The sequence below is a fragment of the Pelobates fuscus genome, chromosome 9 (genome assembly GCF_036172605.1).
Source record: "Pelobates fuscus isolate aPelFus1 chromosome 9, aPelFus1.pri, whole genome shotgun sequence".
In the NCBI taxonomy this organism is placed as follows: domain Eukaryota; kingdom Metazoa; phylum Chordata; class Amphibia; order Anura; family Pelobatidae; genus Pelobates; species Pelobates fuscus.
The window spans coordinates 15,701,172-15,720,856 of NC_086325.1; the positions used below are offsets into that span (position 1 = coordinate 15,701,172).

General features: G+C 46.4%; 1 protein-coding gene across 1 annotated transcript; it reads right to left on the reverse strand.

Annotated features, from left to right (window-relative positions):
• Positions 1-283: 283 nt before the first annotated feature.
• Positions 284-19,476, reverse strand: KPTN (kaptin, actin binding protein). Its single transcript, XM_063431278.1, has 13 exons — positions 19,415-19,476; positions 19,152-19,382; positions 15,565-15,647; positions 14,987-15,071; positions 12,803-12,857; positions 9,305-9,380; positions 6,136-6,209; positions 5,350-5,459; positions 4,786-4,893; positions 4,631-4,709; positions 3,466-3,601; positions 3,073-3,243; positions 284-832 (listed from the first exon to the last, which is right to left on the reverse strand). The coding sequence occupies exons 2-13, from the start codon at positions 19,357-19,359 to the stop codon at positions 707-709; spliced, it is 1,311 nt and encodes a 436-aa protein (XP_063287348.1). The 5' UTR covers positions 19,360-19,382; positions 19,415-19,476; the 3' UTR covers positions 284-706.
• Positions 19,477-19,685: the final 209 nt, after the last annotated feature.

Consider the following 19,685-nt stretch of genomic DNA (forward strand, 5'->3'; position numbering starts at 1 on the left):
ACTTTTGTTGTTGTTTTGTTTTTATAGTTTAATTGATAGGCGTTCCTGAAATAGTTTTCAATGATGTTTTTAAGGAATGTAGACTGGGTGAAAGTCTAAGAGTGGGGAAGGCAGCTCCACAGGAACGATGCACTCCTAGAGAAGTCTTGTAGGCATCAGAGACGGGAGTTCGAACAGAGGATAGACATTTGGGCAGAGCGTAGGGGACTAGACGGGACCGAAATATCTACTGTAGGACAAAAGAGGTAACACAGCTCTGTGCAGAAATAATTCCAGAACACAACACTGACAATAGCATTTATTAAACTTAGAATCGCATACATGGTCATTATCGGGCTTTGTAGTCTCAAGAATTTATTCAGATTCTCACAGTAACAACATGAAATGATGCGTTCTGAACGCTGGACCACAATTCAAGGTGCATTGATCTCAAATCTAGCGCAGCTGCTACTCATTTCATTGGCCAGTGACTGCACAAGCATTTCCAGCATATTTCAGGCCCAACGAACCCGTCCTGGACATTCTTTTTCCGCATATATTAAAAGTCCATTAATATTCAGCTCCTTTTACATCCCACATCATGAAATCCTTTCATGGAAAATGCAGAAATTGTCCAGAATATTTTCATTCTCATCTCAGCTCAGCTCAGAGGGAGAGACCTATTCTCCAGCAACACTCGGAGGTGTAGCAATGAACTTATCAGTTCTCATTCATGTGCCACCTCCTGGGCCCACTCTGCATCCACTTCCTCCGATGGCCACAAACGTTTTGATGTATTAATCTTGTGCTGGAGGCGTTTCAGGAAACATTGTGCGGTCTGTGTGAGGCTGTGCTGTTTGGGGAGAGAGAGAATGTCACACTGTGCTGTACGGAGAGAGAGACGCACTGCGCTGTACGGAGAGAGAGAAAAAGCCGCACTGCGCTGTACGGAGAGAGAGAGAAAGCCGCACTGCGCTGTCCGGAGACAGAGAGAAAGCCGCACTGCGCTGTCCGGAGACAGAGAGAAAGCCGCACTGCGCTGTCCGGAGACAGAGAGAAAGCCGCACTGCGCTGTCCGGAGACAGAGAGAAAGCCGCACTGCGCTGTCCGGAGACAGAGAGAAAGCCGCTCTGCGCTGTCCGGAGACAGAGAGAAAGCAGCTCTGCGCTGTCCGGAGACAGAGAGAAAGCAGCTCTGCGCTGTCCGGAGACAGAGAGAAAGCAGCTCTGCGCTGTCCGGAGACAGAGAGAAAGCAGCTCTGCGCTGTCCGGAGACAGAGAGAAAGCAGCTCTGCGCTGTCCGGAGACAGAGAGAAAGCAGCTCTGCGCTGTCCGGAGACAGAGAGAAAGCAGCTCTGCGCTGTCCGGAGACAGAGAGAAAGCAGCTCTGCGCTGTCCGGAGACAGAGAGAAAGCAGCTCTGCGCTGTCCGGAGACAGAGAGAAAGCAGCTCTGCGCTGTCCGGAGACAGAGAGAAAGCAGCTCTGCGCTGTCCGGAGACAGAGAGAAAGCAGCTCTGCGCTGTCCGGAGACAGAGAGAAAGCAGCTCTGCGCTGTCCGGAGACAGAGAGAAAGCAGCTCTGCGCTGTCCGGAGACAGAGAGAAAGCAGCTCTGCGCTGTCCGGAGACAGAGAGAAAGCAGCTCTGCGCTGTCCGGAGACAGAGAGAAAGCAGCTCTGCGCTGTCCGGAGACAGAGAGAAAGCCGCTCTGCGCTGTCCGGAGACAGAGAGAAAGCCGCTCTGCGCTGTCCGGAGAAAGAGAGAAAGCAGCTCTGCGCTGTCCGGAGACAGAGAGAAAGCAGCTCTGCGCTGTCCGGAGACAGAGAGAAAGCAGCTCTGCGCTGTCCGGAGACAGAGAGAAAGCAGCTCTGCGCTGTCCGGAGACAGAGAGAAAGCAGCTCTGCGCTGTCCGGAGACAGAGAGAAAGCAGCTCTGCGCTGTCCGGAGACAGAGAGAAAGCAGCTCTGCGCTGTCCGGAGACAGAGAGAAAGCAGCTCTGCGCTGTCCGGAGACAGAGAGAAAGCAGCTCTGCGCTGTCCGGAGACAGAGAGAAAGCAGCTCTGCGCTGTCCGGAGACAGAGAGAAAGCAGCTCTGCGCTGTCCGGAGAGAGAGAGAGAGAGAATGTTACACTCTGCGCTGTCCGGAGAGAGAGAGAGAGAGAGAGAGAGAGAATGTTACACTTGCGCTGTCCGGAGAGAGAGAGAGAGAGAGAATGTTACACTCTGCGCTGTCCGGAGAGAGAGAGAGAGAGAGAGAATGTTACGCTCTGCGCTGTACAGAGAGAGAGAGAGAGAGAGAGAGAGAATGTTACGCTCTGCGCTGTACAGAGAGAGAGAGAGAGAGAGAGAGAATGTTACGCTCTGCGCTGTCCGGAGAGAGAGAGAGAATGTTACGCTCTGCGCTGTCCGGAGAGAGAGAATGTTACGCTCTGCGCTGTCCGGAGAGAGAGAATGTTACGCTCTGCACTATATATAGAGAGAATGTTACGCTCTGCGCTGTATATAGAGAGAATGTTACGCTCTGCGCTGTATATAGAGAGAATGTTACGCTCTGCACTGTATATAGAGAGAATGTTACGCTCTGCACTGTATATAGAGAGAATGTTACGCTCTGCACTGTATATAGAGAGAATGTTACGCTCTGCGCTGTATATAGAGAGAATGTTACGCTCTGCGCTGTATATAGAGAGAATGTTACGCTCTGCACTGTATATAGAGAGAATGTTACGCTCTGCACTGTATATAGAGAGAATGTTACGCTCTGCACTGTATATAGAGAGAATGTTATGCTCTGCACTGTATATAGAGAGAATGTTACGCTCTGCGCTGTATATAGAGAGAATGTTACGCTCTACACTGTATATAGAGAGAATGTTACGCTGTGCACTGTATATAGAGAGAATGTTACGCTGTGCACTGTATATAGAGAGAATGTTACGCTGTGCGCTGTATATAGAGAGAATGTTACGCTGTGCACTGTACAAAGGGAGAGAGAGAGAATGTCATGCTGCACTGTACGGAGTGTATTACAGTTAGTGATAAATCAATCTCAGTATCGATGTGGGAATAAAAACGAGGGCTTGGAAGGATGTTACCTGTAGGATATGAAGTCCTTTTAAGCAGATGATGGCCAGCTCACCCAGTCCGTCACATGTGAGATCCACGTGTGCCATGCAGAGCAGTGGACTGGGAAAACTTCTTTGCCAAAGCAGCTGGAACTGACCTCCCAGGTCCGGTCCTTCCACGTACTTGTAACACAGCAGCTCCTGGTGGTAGCGATGAAGAATAATTAGATAAGGGGTAAAGAGAGCGTCAGGACGTGCACTTGGTGTGAGGGTAGGAAGGTAATTACACAGAATGGAAGACTGATGGCATTTGAGAATAAAGGGCAGATAAACTATGAGTGCTCTGTGTCCATCTTACTTATGGTGAAATTCATTTGCTTTCAGCTTTCTACAGAATACATGTCGCTTGCTTATTGGATTTACCTGTCCGTAGGTCCCCAACAGGATTTCCAGCTCACCATCAAAATCTACATCAGCCGTCACTGCACACAGAACGCTGTCAAACTTATCACTGTCCGGCAAAAGTAACTGATCCTGCAGACCATTATGTAAGACGTTTCTGAGATAGAATCAAAAACACCAGATCAATCGGCAGTGGGAGGGACAGACTGTGTCCCATAGCTCCTTCTGTCTGTGTCACCCTGCAGTGGGAGGGACAGACTCCATGTCCCATAGCTCCTTCTGTCTGTGTCACCCTGCAGTGGGAGGGACAGACTCAGTGTCCCATAGCTTCTTCTGTCTGTGTCACCCTGCAGTGGAAGGGACAGACTCCGTGTCCCATAGCTCCTTCTGTCTGTGTCACCCTGCAGTGGAAGGGACAGACTCTGTGTCCCATAGCTCCTTCTGTCTATGTCACCCTGCAGTGGGAGGGACAGACTCTGTGTCCCATAGCTCCTTCTGTCTGTGTCACCCTGCAGTGGGAGGGACAGACTGTGTGTCCCATAGCTCCTTCTGTCTGTGTCACCATGCAGTGGGAGGGACAGACTGTGTGTCCCATAGCTCCTTCTGTCTGTGTCACCATGCAGTGGGAGGGAGAGACTGTGTGTCCCATAGCTCCTTCTGTCTGTGTCACCATGCAGTGGGAGGGAGAGACTGTGTGTCCCATAGCTCCTTCTGTCTGTGTCACCCTGCAGTGGGAGGGACAGACTCCGTGTCCCATAGCTCCTTTATGTCTGTGTCACCCTGCAGTGGGAGGGACAAACTCCGTATCCCATAGCTCCCTTCTGTCTGTGTCACCCTGCAGTGGGAGGGACAGACTCTGTGTCCCATAGCTCCTTCTGTCTGTGTCACCCTGCAGTGGGAGGGACAGACTCCGTGTCCCATAGCTCCTTCTGTCTGTGTTACCCTGCAGTGGGAGGGACAAACTTTGTGTCCCATGGCTCCCTTCTGTCTGTGTCACCCTGCAGTGGGAGGGACAGACTCCGTGTCCCATAGCGCCATCTGTCTGTGTCACCCTGCAGTGGGAGGGACAGACTGTGTGTCCCATAGGTCCTTCTGTCTGTGTTACTCTGCAATGGGACAGTAAATAAAACAAATAAATAAAATCATTTATTCGCTAAATGAGACAGAGAGAGAGAAGATGACTGACCTGTATACTACAGACAGCTCGATGGTGCTAGTTACCAGGATATTGTATTCGTCTTTGAAGTTCTGTCTTTCAGGAAAACCTATAGATGAAAAACACAGAATAAGTAACAAATTAAAAATCATGACAATATAAATTCCCCATGACTGTACTCTCACCTTCCTCCAAACACTCCTCCCCTCCTTGGCCATGGGCACTGGGCATGCTGAAGATGAGGACTTTAGATAGGGGTCCATCCTGCTGTAACGACCAGCTCTGCAAAACCACTGAAGAGATAAACCCAGGCATGTTAAAGCACCATAACCACTATAATGCGCCTGCCACCCCTCCCCCCACCTTGTAAGGAGTCCAACTTAGCAAGTGGTTTGATTTTTTTTTTCTCTGGGGTCTGCCTGGCCCCATTCCTTTCTTTCCTGCAGCTTTAGCTCAGGAAACTCTCTGCCTGCGCTAAACCTGGCAGTGCGGAGATTAGCTCATTGTCGGGGAGCCATTTGCTCACGCTCAGCCTAAAAGCTGACCCTGCATTGCAGGACTTAGTTCAGACAAGTTAGCAGAAGCTCACAGCAGGAGATTCCAGCTTTCCACACCAGTAAAGGAGAGGCACGAAGCAGCCTTACATTGAGGAGACACCAGGTCACTCCTTAAAATGTAACTTAGTACAGCAGGCTTTAGTGGTTATGGTGCTATGTTTTATTAATGCCACGTGCAGACAAGTACCTCACCTCTCTGACCCTGGTCCACGTGGGCAACGCAGGTGTATCCACTCTGACAGCCATAGGCGGTAACACGACGCTGAGTGTCTGGGATATTGTAAACACTGAGCCATGTAACACTGCAACATACAGAGGTGCTGGTGTTATATAAGGTGGGACGGAGCCTTGGTTGTTGGATCGGGAATTGTGAGATATATATTGTTGGATAAAGTCTACAGAGCTTGATCTGGATTTGGGGGTCATATAACATGGGATGGAGAATCAGGCTAGGATCTGGGTTCGGGGGTCATGGAACATGGGATGGAGAATAAGGCTTGGATCTGGGTTCGGGGGTCATAACATGGGGTGGAGAATCGGGCTTGGATCTGGATTCGGAGGTCATAGAACATGGGATGGAGATCAGGCTTGGATCTGGATTCGGGAGTCATATAACATGGGATGGAGAATCAGGCTTGGATCTGGATTCGGGGGTCATAACATGGGATAGAGAATCAGTCTTGGATCTGGATTCGGGAGTCATAACATGGGATGGAGAATCAGGCTTGGATCTGGGTTTGGGGGTCATGTAACATGGGACAGAGAATCAGGCTTGGATCTGGGTTCGGGGGTCATAGAAAATGGGATGGAGAAAGGGGCTTGGATCTGGGTTCGGGGGTCATAACATGGGGTGGAGAATCAGGCTTGGATCTGGGTTTGGGGGTCATAGAACATGGGATGGAGAATCAGGCTTGGATCTGGATTCGGGGGTCATAGAACATGGGATGGATTGTGTATTGAGAGATAAGTTAATCTTACTTGCTTGGGAGATCTTTCAGCTCTGGGAAGAGATTTTCCACGGATTGCTCTTCAAACTGGTGCAGACCCTCGTTCTGTGGGTGGCCATAGTTTGCATAATTAGTACTATAACTGTGAACAAGTTTAGCAAAAGAAAACCAGCAAACAGGGTTAACTAATACGTGATAAAAATAAGCGTGTACTTGCTCTAAAAGCGTTATTCGTATGTCACATAATGGGGCTTATTCACCAATACTGGGAATTTGGGAGAATGGATTCGAGAATTGCACATTTTAGGCCTAAATACATAAAGAAAATACAATTTACTTATGAAAACAGATAGCGGCCGCGCTATGGCTGCATATAAACCGATAGCGGGCGCGGTATGGCTGCGTATAAACCGATAGCGGCCGCGGTATGGCTGCGTATAAACCGATAGCGGCCGCGGTATGGCTGCGTATAAACAGATAGCGGCCGCGGTATGGCTGCGTATAAACAGATAGCGGCCGCGGTATGGCTGCGTATAAACAGATAGCGGGCGCGGTATGGCTGCGTATAAACAGATAGCGGCCGTGGTATGGCTGCGTATAAACAGATAGCGGCCGCGGTATGGCTGCGTATAAACAGATAGCGGCCGTGGTATGGCTGCGTATATACTGGAAGCGGCCGCGGTATGGCTGCATATATACTGGAAGCGGCAGGTATGGCTGCGTATATACTGGAAGCGGCAGGTATGGCTGCGTATATACTGGAAGCGGCAGGTATGGCTGCGTATATACTGGAAGCGGCCGCGGTATGGCTGCGTATATACTGGAAGCGGCAGGTATGGCTGCGTATATACTGGAAGCGGCCGGTATGGCTGCGTATATACTCGTAGCGGCCGGTATGGCTGCGTATATACTGGAAGCGGCAGGTATGGCTGCATATATACTGGAAGTGGCCGGTATGGCTGCGTATATACTCGTAGCGGCCGGTATGGCTGCATATATACTGGAAGCGGCAGGTATGGCTGCGTATATACTGGAAGCGGCAGGTATGGCTGCGTATATACTGGAAGCGGCAGGTATGGCTGCGTATATACTGGAAGCGGCAGGTATGGCTGCGTATATACTGGAAGCGGCAGGTATGGCTGCGTATATACTGGAAGCGGCAGGTATGGCTGCGTATATACTGGAAGCGGCAGGTATGGCTGTGTATATACTGGAAGCGGCAGGTATGGCTGCGTATATACTCGTAGCGGCCGGTATGGCTGCGTATATACTGGAAGCGGCAGGTATGGCTGCGTATATACTGGAAGCGGCAGGTATGGCTGCATATATACTGGAAGCGGCCGGTATGGCTGCGTATATACTGGAAGCGGCAGGTATGGCTGTGTATATACTGGAAGTGGCCGGTATGGCTGCGTATATACTGGAAGCGGCAGGTATGGCTGTGTATATACTGGAAGCGGCAGGTATGGCTGCGTATATACTGGAAGCGGCAGGTATGGCTGTGTATATACTGGAAGCGGCAGGTATGGCTGTGTATATACTGGAAGCGGCAGGTATGGCTGCGTGTATACTGGAAGCGGCAGGTATGGCTGCATATATACTGGAAGCGGCAGGTATGGCTGCGTATATACTGGAAGCGGCAGGTATGGCTGCGTATATACTGGAAGCGGCAGGTATGGCTGCATATATACTGGAAGCGGCAGGTATGGCTGCATATATACTGGAAGCGGCCGGTATGGCTGCGTATATACTGGAAGTGGCCGGTATGGCTGCGTATATACTGGAAGCGGCAGGTATGGCTGTGTATATACTGGAAGCGGCCGGTATGGCTGCGTATATACTGGAAGCGGCAGGTATGGCTGCGTATATACTGGAAGCGGCAGGTATGGCTGAGTATATACTGGAAGCGGCAGGTATGGCTGCGTATATACTCGTAGCGGCCGGTATGGCTGCGTATATACTGGAAGCGGCAGGTATGGTTGCGTATATACTGGAAGCGGCAGGTATGGCTGCATATATACTGGAAGCGGCAGGTATGGCTGTGTATATACTGGAAGCGGCCGGTATGGCTGCGTATATACTCGTAGCGGCCGGTATGGCTGCGTATATACTGGAAGCGGCAGGTATGGCTGTGTATATACTGGAAGCGGCAGGTATGGCTGCGTATATACTGGAAGCGGCCGGTATGGCTGCGTATATACTGGAAGCGGCAGGTATGGCTGTGTATATACTGGAAGCGGCAGGTATGGCTGCGTATATACTGGAAGCGGCAGGTATGGCTGCGTATATACTGGAAGCGGCCGGTATGGCTGCGTATATACTCGTAGCGGCCGGTATGGCTGCGTATATACTCGTAGCGGCCGGTATGGCTGCGTATATACTGGAAGCGGCCGGTATGGCTGCGTATATACTGGAAGCGGCAGGTATGGCTGCGTATATACTGGAAGCGGCAGGTATGGCTGCGTATATACTGGAAGCGGCAGGTATGGCTGCGTATATACTGGAAGCGGCCGGTATGGCTGCGTATATACTGGAAGCGGCCGGTATGGCTGCGTATATACTGGAAGCGGCAGGTATGGCTGTGTATATACTGGAAGCGGCCGGTATGGCTGCGTATATACTGGAAGCAGCAGGTATGGCTGCGTATATACTGGAAGCGGCAGGTATGGCTGCGTATATACTGGAAGCGGCCGGTATGGCTGCGTATATACTGGAAGCGGTCGCTATTTGGCGCAGCCCTTATCTCTGTTTTTATTTTCTGTTGTATTCTAAGGGTTCTTGAGGGCTTCCCTTAAAGGGTTGCTGCCCCATTTTTGTGACGCTTACACTCTCTCTATTTTATTCTGCGTATATACTGGAAGTGGCCGTGGTTAGTTGTGTGCTAGGGGCTTGTTACACCCCAGCACACGTGACATTGGCATCTCTGTGTGTACTCTATGCGAGGTCAGATGGAGGTATGGATATCAGGAGGTTCGCCCTGCGCTGGTTTCCAGGTAAGTGAACACTATTTCTGTAGTTTAATCTGCAAAGGGGGGGGGGGGGGGGGGCCTTTTTCCTAGTGCCCTATAGACCATATTAGGCTGAGAAGGTCCCTGCTCAAGACCCTTTAAGCAAAAGGCTTGCATTTCTCATTATTTTAATATATTTAATTATTTTGTTTTAAGGTTTTCAATACATTATCTATATAAACAATATGTTACCTCTTTGTAAAGGTGGATACACTGATCATTGCCGCCCAGTAAAAACACAGTCTCCTGATTGTCTCCATCCTGAATCCTGTGAGATAAAAATACATTTATAATGGGAAGGCGTCCGGTTTACTTCCGCCCTCTCAGGACTCCAGGGTGCTCACTATTCACAAGGTTTACCTGATTTAACGGATATGTTAATTTATGGCTCTGATAAAAAACCTGTGTGTCCCCATTCCTGTTTATGCCCTGTGTGGCTAACAAAATCAAAATCAACTTTTCTTTCTACTTATAACTATAGCTGAGGACCTGCGTGTCCCTTTCTCATACCTACTACTTTGTTGCAAAAATGAAAATTCTAATTAAATATTATCAACATTTCTTTTTTTTTAAGTCTTTTATAAATAGGTTTTCACATATAAAAGAAATTATAGTTTCTATGATATATAAACGAGATATGTGGCATTACAGCAAATCTCCTTTAAACTGGCTGAAGGGAGATTTATCAAACTGTCCCCACCTGGAGAGTCCTACAAACCATAGAAAGCCGAGCATTCGGCAGGCCGTGCCTTGGGGTAGTTCCACTTTGATATGTGTTCCAATCTCCAGATCCTGACACTTTGATAAATCCTTCCCATGTTTTACTTATCAGCCCGGATGTCATCTACCTTTTAGAGGCTCACACTCCTTAACTAATCTGGAATTGCTGTCAATTCACTTGGAAATAGCAAACTTTAGAAAAAAAATTACCGTAAAACTCTCCCTATGGCTATCTACCATAATTACCGTAACACTCTCCCTATGGCCATCTACCATAATTACCGTAACACTCTCCCTATGGCTAGCTACCATAATTACTGTAACACTCTCCCTATGGCCATCTACCATAATTACTGTAACACTCTCCCTACGGCCATCTACCATAATTACTGTAACACTCTCCCTATGGCCATCTACCATAATTACTGTAACACTCTCCCTATGGCTAGCTACCATAATTACTGTAACACTCTCCCTATGGCCATCTACCATAATTACTGTAACACTCTCCCTATGGCTATCTACCATAATTACTGTAACACTCTCCCTACGGCCATCTACCATAATTACTGTAACACTCTCCCTATGGCCATCTACCATAATTACTGTAACACTCTCCCTATGGCTAGCTACCATAATTACCGTAACACTCTCCCTATGGCTAGCTACCATAATTACTGTAACACTCTCCCTATGGCCATCTACCATAATTACTGTAACACTCTCCCTACGGCCATCTACCATAATTACTGTAACACTCTCCCTATGGCCATCTACCATAATTACTGTAACACTCTCCCTATGGCTAGCTACCATAATTACCGTAACACTCTCCCTATGGCTAGCTACCATAATTACTGTAACACTCTCCCTATGGCCATCTACCATAATTACTGTAACACTCTCCCTACGGCCATCTACCATAATTACTGTAACACTCTCCCTATGGCCATCTACCATAATTACTGTAACACTCTCCCTATGGCCATCTACCATAATTACTGTAACACTCTCCCTATGGCCATCTACCATAATTACTGTAACACTCTCCCTATGGCTAGCTACCATAATTACTGTAACACTCTCCCTATGACTATATACCATAATTACTGTAACACTCTCCCTATGGCCATCTACCATAATTACTGTAACACTCTCCCTATGGCCATCTACCATAATTACTGTAACACTCTCCATATGGCTATCCACCATATTTACCTCTCCATATGGCTATCCACCATATTTACCTCTCCATATGGCTATCCACCATATTTACCTTTCCATATTACTGTAACACTCTCCATATGGCTATCCACCATATTTACCTCTCCCTCTACATATGGCTATCCACCATATTTACCTATCCCTCTACATATGGCTATCTACCATATTTACCTCTCCCTCTACATATGGCTATCCACCATATTTACCTCTCCATATGGCTATCCACCATATTTACCTCTCCATATGGCTATCCACCATATTTACCTTTCCATATTACTGTAACACTCTCCATATGGCTATCCACCATATTTACCTCTCCCTCTACATATGGCTATCCACCATATTTACCTCTCCCTCTACATATGGCTATCTACCATATTTACCTCTCCCTCTACATATGGCTATCTACCATATTTACCTCTCCCTCTACATATGGCTATCTACCATATTTACCTCTCCCTCTACATATGGCTATCTACCATATTTACCTCTCCCTCTACATATGGCTATCTACCATATTTACCTCTCCCTCTACATATGGCTATCTACCATATTTACCTCTCCCTCTACATATGGCTATCTACCATATTTACCTCTCCCTCTACATATGGCTATCTACCATATTTACCTCTCCCTCTACATATGGCTATCTACCATATTTACCTCTCCCTCTACATATGGCTATCTACCATATTTACCTCTCCCTCTACATATGGCTATCTACCATATTTACCTCTCCCTCTACATATGGCTATCTACCATATTTACCTCTCCCTCTACATATGGCTATCTACCATATTTACCTCTCCCTCTACATATGGCTATCTACCATATTTACCTCTCCCTCTACATATGGCTATCTACCATATTTACCTCTCCCTCTACATATGGCTATCTACCATATTTACCTCTCCCTCTACATATGGCTATCTACCATATTTACCTCTCCCTCTACATATGGCTATCTACCATATTTACCTCTCCCTCTACATATGGCTATCTACCATATTTACCTCTCCCTCTACATATGGCTATCTACCATATTTACCTCTCCCTCTACATATGGCTATCTACCATATTTACCTCTCCCTCTACATATGGCTATCTACCATATTTACCTCTCCCTCTACATATGGCTATCTACCATATTTACCTCTCCCTCTACATATGGCTATCTACCATATTTACCTCTCCCTCTACATATGGCTATCTACCATATTTACCTCTCCCTCTACATATGGCTATCTACCATATTTACCTCTCCCTCTACATATGGCTATCTACCATATTTACCTCTCCCTCTACATATGGCTATCTACCATATTTACCTCTCCCTCTACATATGGCTATCTACCATATTTACCTCTCCCTCTACATATGGCTATCTACCATATTTACCTCTCCCTCTACATATGGCTATCCATCATATTTACCTCTCCCTCTACATATGGCTATCCATCATATTTACCTCTCCCTCTCCATATGGCTATCCATCATATTTACCTCTCCCTCTCCATATGGCTATCCATCATATTTACCTCTCCCTCTCCATATGGCTATCCATCATATTTACCTCTCCCTCTACATATGGCTATCCATCATATTTACCTCTCCCTCTCCATATGGCTATCCATACGGTTTACCATATCTGTCCAGTTCTCACTCCCCTGATTCCCCAGCCTCCTTTGCCATAACTCTCCCGTGGCTGATTACACTCATTCTATATGTACAGATTATGGCACTCACTCCACATGGCACAGCTGGAAGGGGGTGAATTTCAGCTCCAAGTTCAGGCAACTCTCTGCAAGAATAAAAACAGGGTGATGGTTGTACACAAAATTGGGGGAAAACACTCAATCCAGTAACAGCAAGATGGCTGCTCTCCTTGCCAACATTGATGTATCAGCAGGACAGGGGGCCTGGATAGGGGGCAATGCTGCCAGTGGCTTTCTGTTGCCAGCATGATGTGTATACTGACAATAGATGCCAAATTTCCACAGAAATCACAATAACTATTTCCGAGCCGGCTAATAATGTCCCAATTACATTTCCGGAGGTGGTTTAAACTCTGTATGTGCAGCGTTTCCCAGCAAAACACTGCACAAACAGACCGCAGGCACAATAACTACTTCACAACACCACACATATAGACCGCAGGCACACATATTTGTTTGTGAAAAATGCAAAAAACTCATTTGAACGCTAATTTTGGCCAGTGTTTGTGACTAAGTGGTTACTAAAAAAGACTGGTCATAGCCCATTTGCAATATCTTGGGTTGTCTACTATTGCAAATGGTATGCCATCATGGGGGTAAATCTCATTCCTGGGCTACCATACGGTCTCAAAGGCATCATAACCAATCGGGCAAATTTCAATGTGAAAAAAAGGAAATTCAAGTCTTATATTTGATTCAGTAACTTTTGAAAACACCATAAAACCTGTACATGGGGGGGTACTGTTATACTTAGGAGACTTCTCTGAACACAAATATTAGTGTTTCAAAATAGTAAAACGTATAATTTCAATTATATCGTCAGTGAAAGTACAGTTTGTATGTGAAAAATGCAAAAAAAAAAATGTCAGTTTCACTGCCAAAGTCTCTGGACTTTCTGCCTGGGTTGTTGGGCAGGTCCCTCAGATTGTAATTAATAAAATTACTTAATTTTGCAAAAATATTATATAAATATATTTGTAGAATTTAAATATATATCATTTTTTTTAAATTATTTGTATTTATATATAGCTATATAAATAATATATATATATATATATATACACATACATATATGTATTTATAACGACATTCTAAATGCATTTTGAATTAAATATATATGTATATTAATATCAAAATACAGTTCAAACAAATTGAAACCGGTATATACATTTAAAAAAAAAAATGTTTTTAAATTATTTATTTTCTTTAAATTTATAGATTATTTTTATTTTGTATATAATTATATAGATGTAAAAAACAGATAAAATTTGTATCTTGTAATACCATTTTTATTGGACTAACAGAATTTTTTAGTGACAATCTTTCGCTAAAATCTCCCTTTCTCAAATCTGAAGCATTTCTGAGCAAGACAACACAAAGAATTCAAAGCTGAGTTGTGATACAGGGGTTAAAGCGACATGAATATACTTACAATAATGGTTAATGTATGTGTATATAAAAGTACTTAGATCATATATATATGTAGAGATTGTAGCCGTATTAGTTCAGTGATGTAGATGTAAAAAACAGAAAACATTTGTATCTTGTAATACCTTTTTTTATTGGACTAACAGAACTTTTTAATAACAAGCTTTCGTGAGAACCTCCCTTTCTCAAGTCTTAAGCACAAACTTTCACCAGGACTGGTTAAAGCTTGTGTGTAACAAACTGAAACTTTGATGTTTTATGGAAAACTAATTAAAAGCAAAGTTTTATTTTTTTGACATGTCCAGAGAGTACTATCTGGAGTATCTTCTATGCATTTGGCTTGACGAATACCGAGCAAGTTACTTTATATATGGAGAGCAAGATCTTTTTTCAATTATATATGATCCAAGTACTTTTATTTGCTTAAAACTTTTTAACCACTTTTATTAACTTTGAAAACTTTTTTCCAGGCACTAGGGGGACTGCCTGAGAGCTTGTGCAGTCCCCCTGCAGGCACTGCATAAGCCAAGGACCCTGCAATCACATGACACTGGAGGGCCGGATCGTGCAGAGGGGGGCTGTCTGAGCTTCCAGGCAGACCCCAGGATCGCGACCGCGGGTGTGGGATTGGCAGGGACCCAGTGAGTACAAAGGACGGTGGGGACATTCTATGCCGCCCTCCAGCGTTTAGAGCCACCCAAAAAAGGATGGCATAGAACGCTCGCCGTCCTTAAGGGGTTTCTCCCATCAGAAAAGAAGTAAAAACAGTCAAATGTAACTTTCTTACGAGCAATAGAATCCAGATTATATTCACATCCTGGTTCATAGTCACAGTAAATATTCAGGAACGGGCTTGCTTTATCTCCAGAGTCCTGAGGAACAAGAAGGCAAAATACATAAAGAATTATGGGACACAGTCTGTCCCTCCCACTGCAGGGTGACACAGACAGAAGGAGCTATGGGACGCTGAGTCTGTCCCTCCCACTGCAGGGTGACACAGACAGAAGGAGCTATGGGACACGGAGTCTGTCCCTCCCACTGCAGGGTGACACAGACAGAAGGAGCTATGGGACACACAGTCTGTCCCTCCCACTGCAGGGTGACACAGACAGAAGGAGCTATGGGACACACAGTCTGTCCCTCCCACTGCAGGGTGACACAGACAGAAGGAGCTATGGGACACGGAGTCTGTCCCTCCCACTGCAGGGTGACACAGACAGGAGGAGCTATGGGACACGGAGTCTGTCCCTCCCACTGCAGGGTGACACAGACAGAAGAAGCTATGGGACGCTGAGTCTGTTCCTCCCACTGCAGGGTGACACAGACAGAAGGCATGCCAAAGCAGTATTTAGAATCAGAACGTACCTTAATAAAAGTTATCCCAACAACTAAGCCACGTTTTGGAGGAGATTTGCTGAAGGAGTCAATGGAAACAATTTCGGCATCAACTGTAAAGATAGCATTTCATTAAACAACGGTCCTGGTTGTCCCTTTACTGCAAATCGTATCTATTGAGCTGATTCCCATTTAAAAGGATACATTCCGTGTTTTTCTTAAATGTACTGATATGAAATACTGTTTCAGGGAGTAAAACCAGGAATATTATTCTAAAATAGTTTTCAAAGTAAATTGCACTAAAAATGTAAAACAAACTCTGGCACCATTTTTTCAGATTTCCATGAAAACATGTTGTGGTAAGAATTGTGTAATGGCATTGGCAAGGGCCCAATAAATCCAAGGCGCCAGGTCACCATGGCGACTAGAAATTTTGCCCTGGCATCAGGGATTTGTCAGCCTTTTACCTAAAGTGGCCGGCGGCCTACCCGCTCTGGAAGCTGTGTAGCCGGCTGCCCCCCCGTGGGAGGTATGAAGGCGGCCAGCCCAGGGAGCTTTGTAGCCTGCGGGATGTATGGAGGTGGCAGGCTGGGTTAGTGTGCGAGGGAGCAGTGATCTTCCTGCAGCTCCTCTCTGCTCCCTCGCGCTGTGTAATGATGCATGGAGCCGAATATGACGTCATTCCGGCCCCGGCATCACTGCAGACAGTGCGAGAGAGCAGAGAAGAGCTGCAGGAATAGCAGCCCCACTGGACCCCAGGGAAAGTCCACTCAGCTCTCCCAAAGGTGGGTGGATTAGAATTAAAAATATAAATGTGTGAGTATTAGAAAAAGTGTGTGTGTGTATGTCTGTCAGTCAGTGTGTGCGTGTGTATGTCTGTCAGTCAGTGTGTGCGTGTGTATGTCTGTCAGTCAGTGTGTGCGTGTGTATGTCTGTCAGTCAGTGTGTGCGTGTGTATGTCTGTCAGTCGGTGTGTGCGTGTGTATGTCTGTCAGTCGGTGCGTGTGTATGTCTGTCAGTCGGTGCGTGTGTATGTCTGTCAGTCGGTGCGTGTGTATGTCTGTCAGTCGGTGCGTGTGTATGTCTGTCAGTCGGTGCGTGTATGTCTGTCAGTCGGTGCGTGTATGTTTAGGTACCTGCCCCCGTCCGATCACATGATTGGTGTTTTTACTTACCTTTTTTCCCCAACGCTACGCTGTTCTCCATTGGGTAACATTCAGCGCCACCACAGGACTCTAGTGGCTGTCTGAATGACTGTCACTAGAGGTCTTTGTAGGCAGCAATGTAAACACTGCATTTTCTCTTAAAAGGCAGCATTTGCATTCAAAAGGCTACAGATACAGGCTATAGGCACCAGAACAACTACATTCATCTGTAGTGGTTCTGGTGAATATAGTGTCCCTTAAAAATTTATTTATTTTTTTAAATGGCTCCTAAGTGTTTTAGCTGGCTCCTAGATTCCAAACAAATTTGTCAAACCCTAGCCTAGGCGGTTAATGCAGTTCCTTCACCTTCTGGGGTATTTGCAAAGTCATCTGACAGGGACATTGCCACCATGGGGTGCAGTGCAGACGAGTTATACTTAGATGATGCTGTCCCCTACAGGCTCTGACATCTTTGATCCTTATCTCCTTGAGCAGGGCTGGCCAACCTGCGCCCCTCCCCCCCTTAAGATGTTGCTGAACTACAACTCCCATGATCCCCACAGATAGGCCTGTCCTAGAGATTCATCATCTACCACGAGAGTACAACACTAATGTCTATGGAGGACACTGTAGTAGCTTCCATAGGTAGTATCTTGCGATGAGTGAAACATGCTGTGGCTACTGATGGCTCTGGAAAGTGACAAAAATATCCCTAAAGGTCATAAACGTAATATTCAACCAAATAATAAACCATTTCATACTCAAACTGCAAATTAAACTTAATGTAGAAACATGCTAATTTATGCGCTTCGGAGTAAAGAATGTGTAACGGATCCCCTATACTCCGGGTGAGTATATCCGTTGTAAGTATCTCAAATCCCAAGTTAAACAGTGGTCAGAGCTCTTGGCTACCCAAACATCAGCCGAGACTTGAGGAAGGGTACACCAGGAATGTGTTTTAATGGGTCAAGGTACAGCCAATTTATGCAAAACCTGGACACAGTCAAACACGCCCTGGAACACTCCCACAGTACGCCCATAACACAACTGAGCATATAGAACCTAAAGCATGTAAATACCCCAAAACATAGCAAAGACATATAACAACCCCACACATAATACATCCCCAAATAGCTCCTGGTCCCAGCTATGATCCCTGCAAACAGCAGAGCCATCGGATATACAGAGCCCGAGGGGCTTGAGGCTCTGTACATACCTGAAAATACTTTCACAGACTCACTTGGTTTAGTCCGATAGATTTAAATTTCGTGGCCAAACCACGCGGCTACCAATCAGCGCTCAGGGAGGGGAGGAGTTCCAAACTAATCCCTTTAACTATCAGGAGAAAGGACGCAAACCAGTTTGATCAATCAGCGAGCTGAGCTCTTTAACTCGAGCCAGCCTATCGGGAGAAAGGGCGCAAACCGTTTTGAATGGTATCTTCTTCTCCTATTGGTTGGTATGGTCTTCCAGATGGCCAGCGGGACTCTGCGGCTGTGAAGCAGACTCATAGCTCCAGAGTGTCTACCAGGGCTTGTGTCTCTCTCTGGTGGATATCTCCACTTAGGTAGCACCGGCGAGGGACAGGGATTATAGTTCCTGTAGAGGCAGGCAAGCAAGTGGGCTGGGACAGTGAGCATAACAGGGTTGGGGACACAGTTTGTGACAGAATGCACCAGCCACTTATACCCGAAATGGTAGTGAATTAGAGACAACACAAGAGAAGGATTTGGAAACAAACTAGGCAAAAATGTGTAATGTCAATCTGCAGTTGCTAAGGCCAGTAAGGTTTTGTCATGTGTAAATAGGGCCAATAATTCTCAGGATGAAAATATAATTTTGCCTCTTTTTAAATCGCTGGTAAGACCACACCTTGAATATGCTGTGCAGTTTTGGGCACCTGTTCTAAAGAAGGATATCATGGCACTAGAAAAGGTGCAGAGACAAGCTACAAAATTGATAAAAGGAATGGAACATATCAGCTATGAAGGAGACATCTGACTTTTTGTGGTCAAGAAGGAATGTTTTCCTAGTTTGTTACATAATTGGAAGCACTTCATACTGGGTTTTTGCCTTCTCTTGGATCAACAGCAAAAACATATGTGAGGAAGGCTGAGCTTGATGGAAGCAAGTCCCTTTTCAGCTATGTAGCGGACACAGTGTATTGCAGGTAATGGTATAATACAGGTTCCCACCCCCAGTAATGGTACATGCCCAGTTCCCCCCTCTCTCACAGTAATGGAACATGCCCAGTTCTCCCCCCCCCTCTTTCTCCCTCACACAGTAATGGTACATGCCCAGTTCCCCCCTCTCTCTCACAGTAATGGTACATGCCTAGTTCCCCCTCTCTCACAGTAATGGTACATGCCTAGTTCCCCCCTCTCTCACAGTAATGGTACATGCCCAGTTCCCCCTCTCTCTCACAGTAATGGTACATGCCCGGTTCCCCCCACTCCCGGTAATGGTACGTGCCTGGTATATAAGTGAATTGCAGTTCCCGCGCTCCGGCCCGCAGGCGGTCCCTTAGGTCCTGGTATTTGAAATTGGTCACTCTGCCTTTCAGGGTGGCGGCCAGGAGCTCGGGGGCCCCGGGGCAGGGCAGCACGGACAGACCGTACACATTGCTCTGTGAGGGGAAACGGCTGAACGTGTCTTCAGTGAGGGGGCAGCAAGCGGCCATGACAGACGGCTCGCCTCAAAGCTCTGCCAGACACAAACATGGCCGCCACGGACACCTGCCAGACACAAATATGGCCGCCACTATACCATCAATAAACATGGCCTCTCCTTCCCTGTCAGCTGTCACTATACCATCAATAAACATGGCCACTCCTTCCCTGTCACTATACCATCAATAAACATGGCCACTCCTTCCCTGTCACTATACCATCAATAAACATGGCCTCTCCTTCCCTGTCAGCTGTCACTATACCATCAATAAACATGGCCACTCCTTCCCTGTCACTATACCATCAATAAACATGGCCGCTCCTTCCCTGTCAGCTG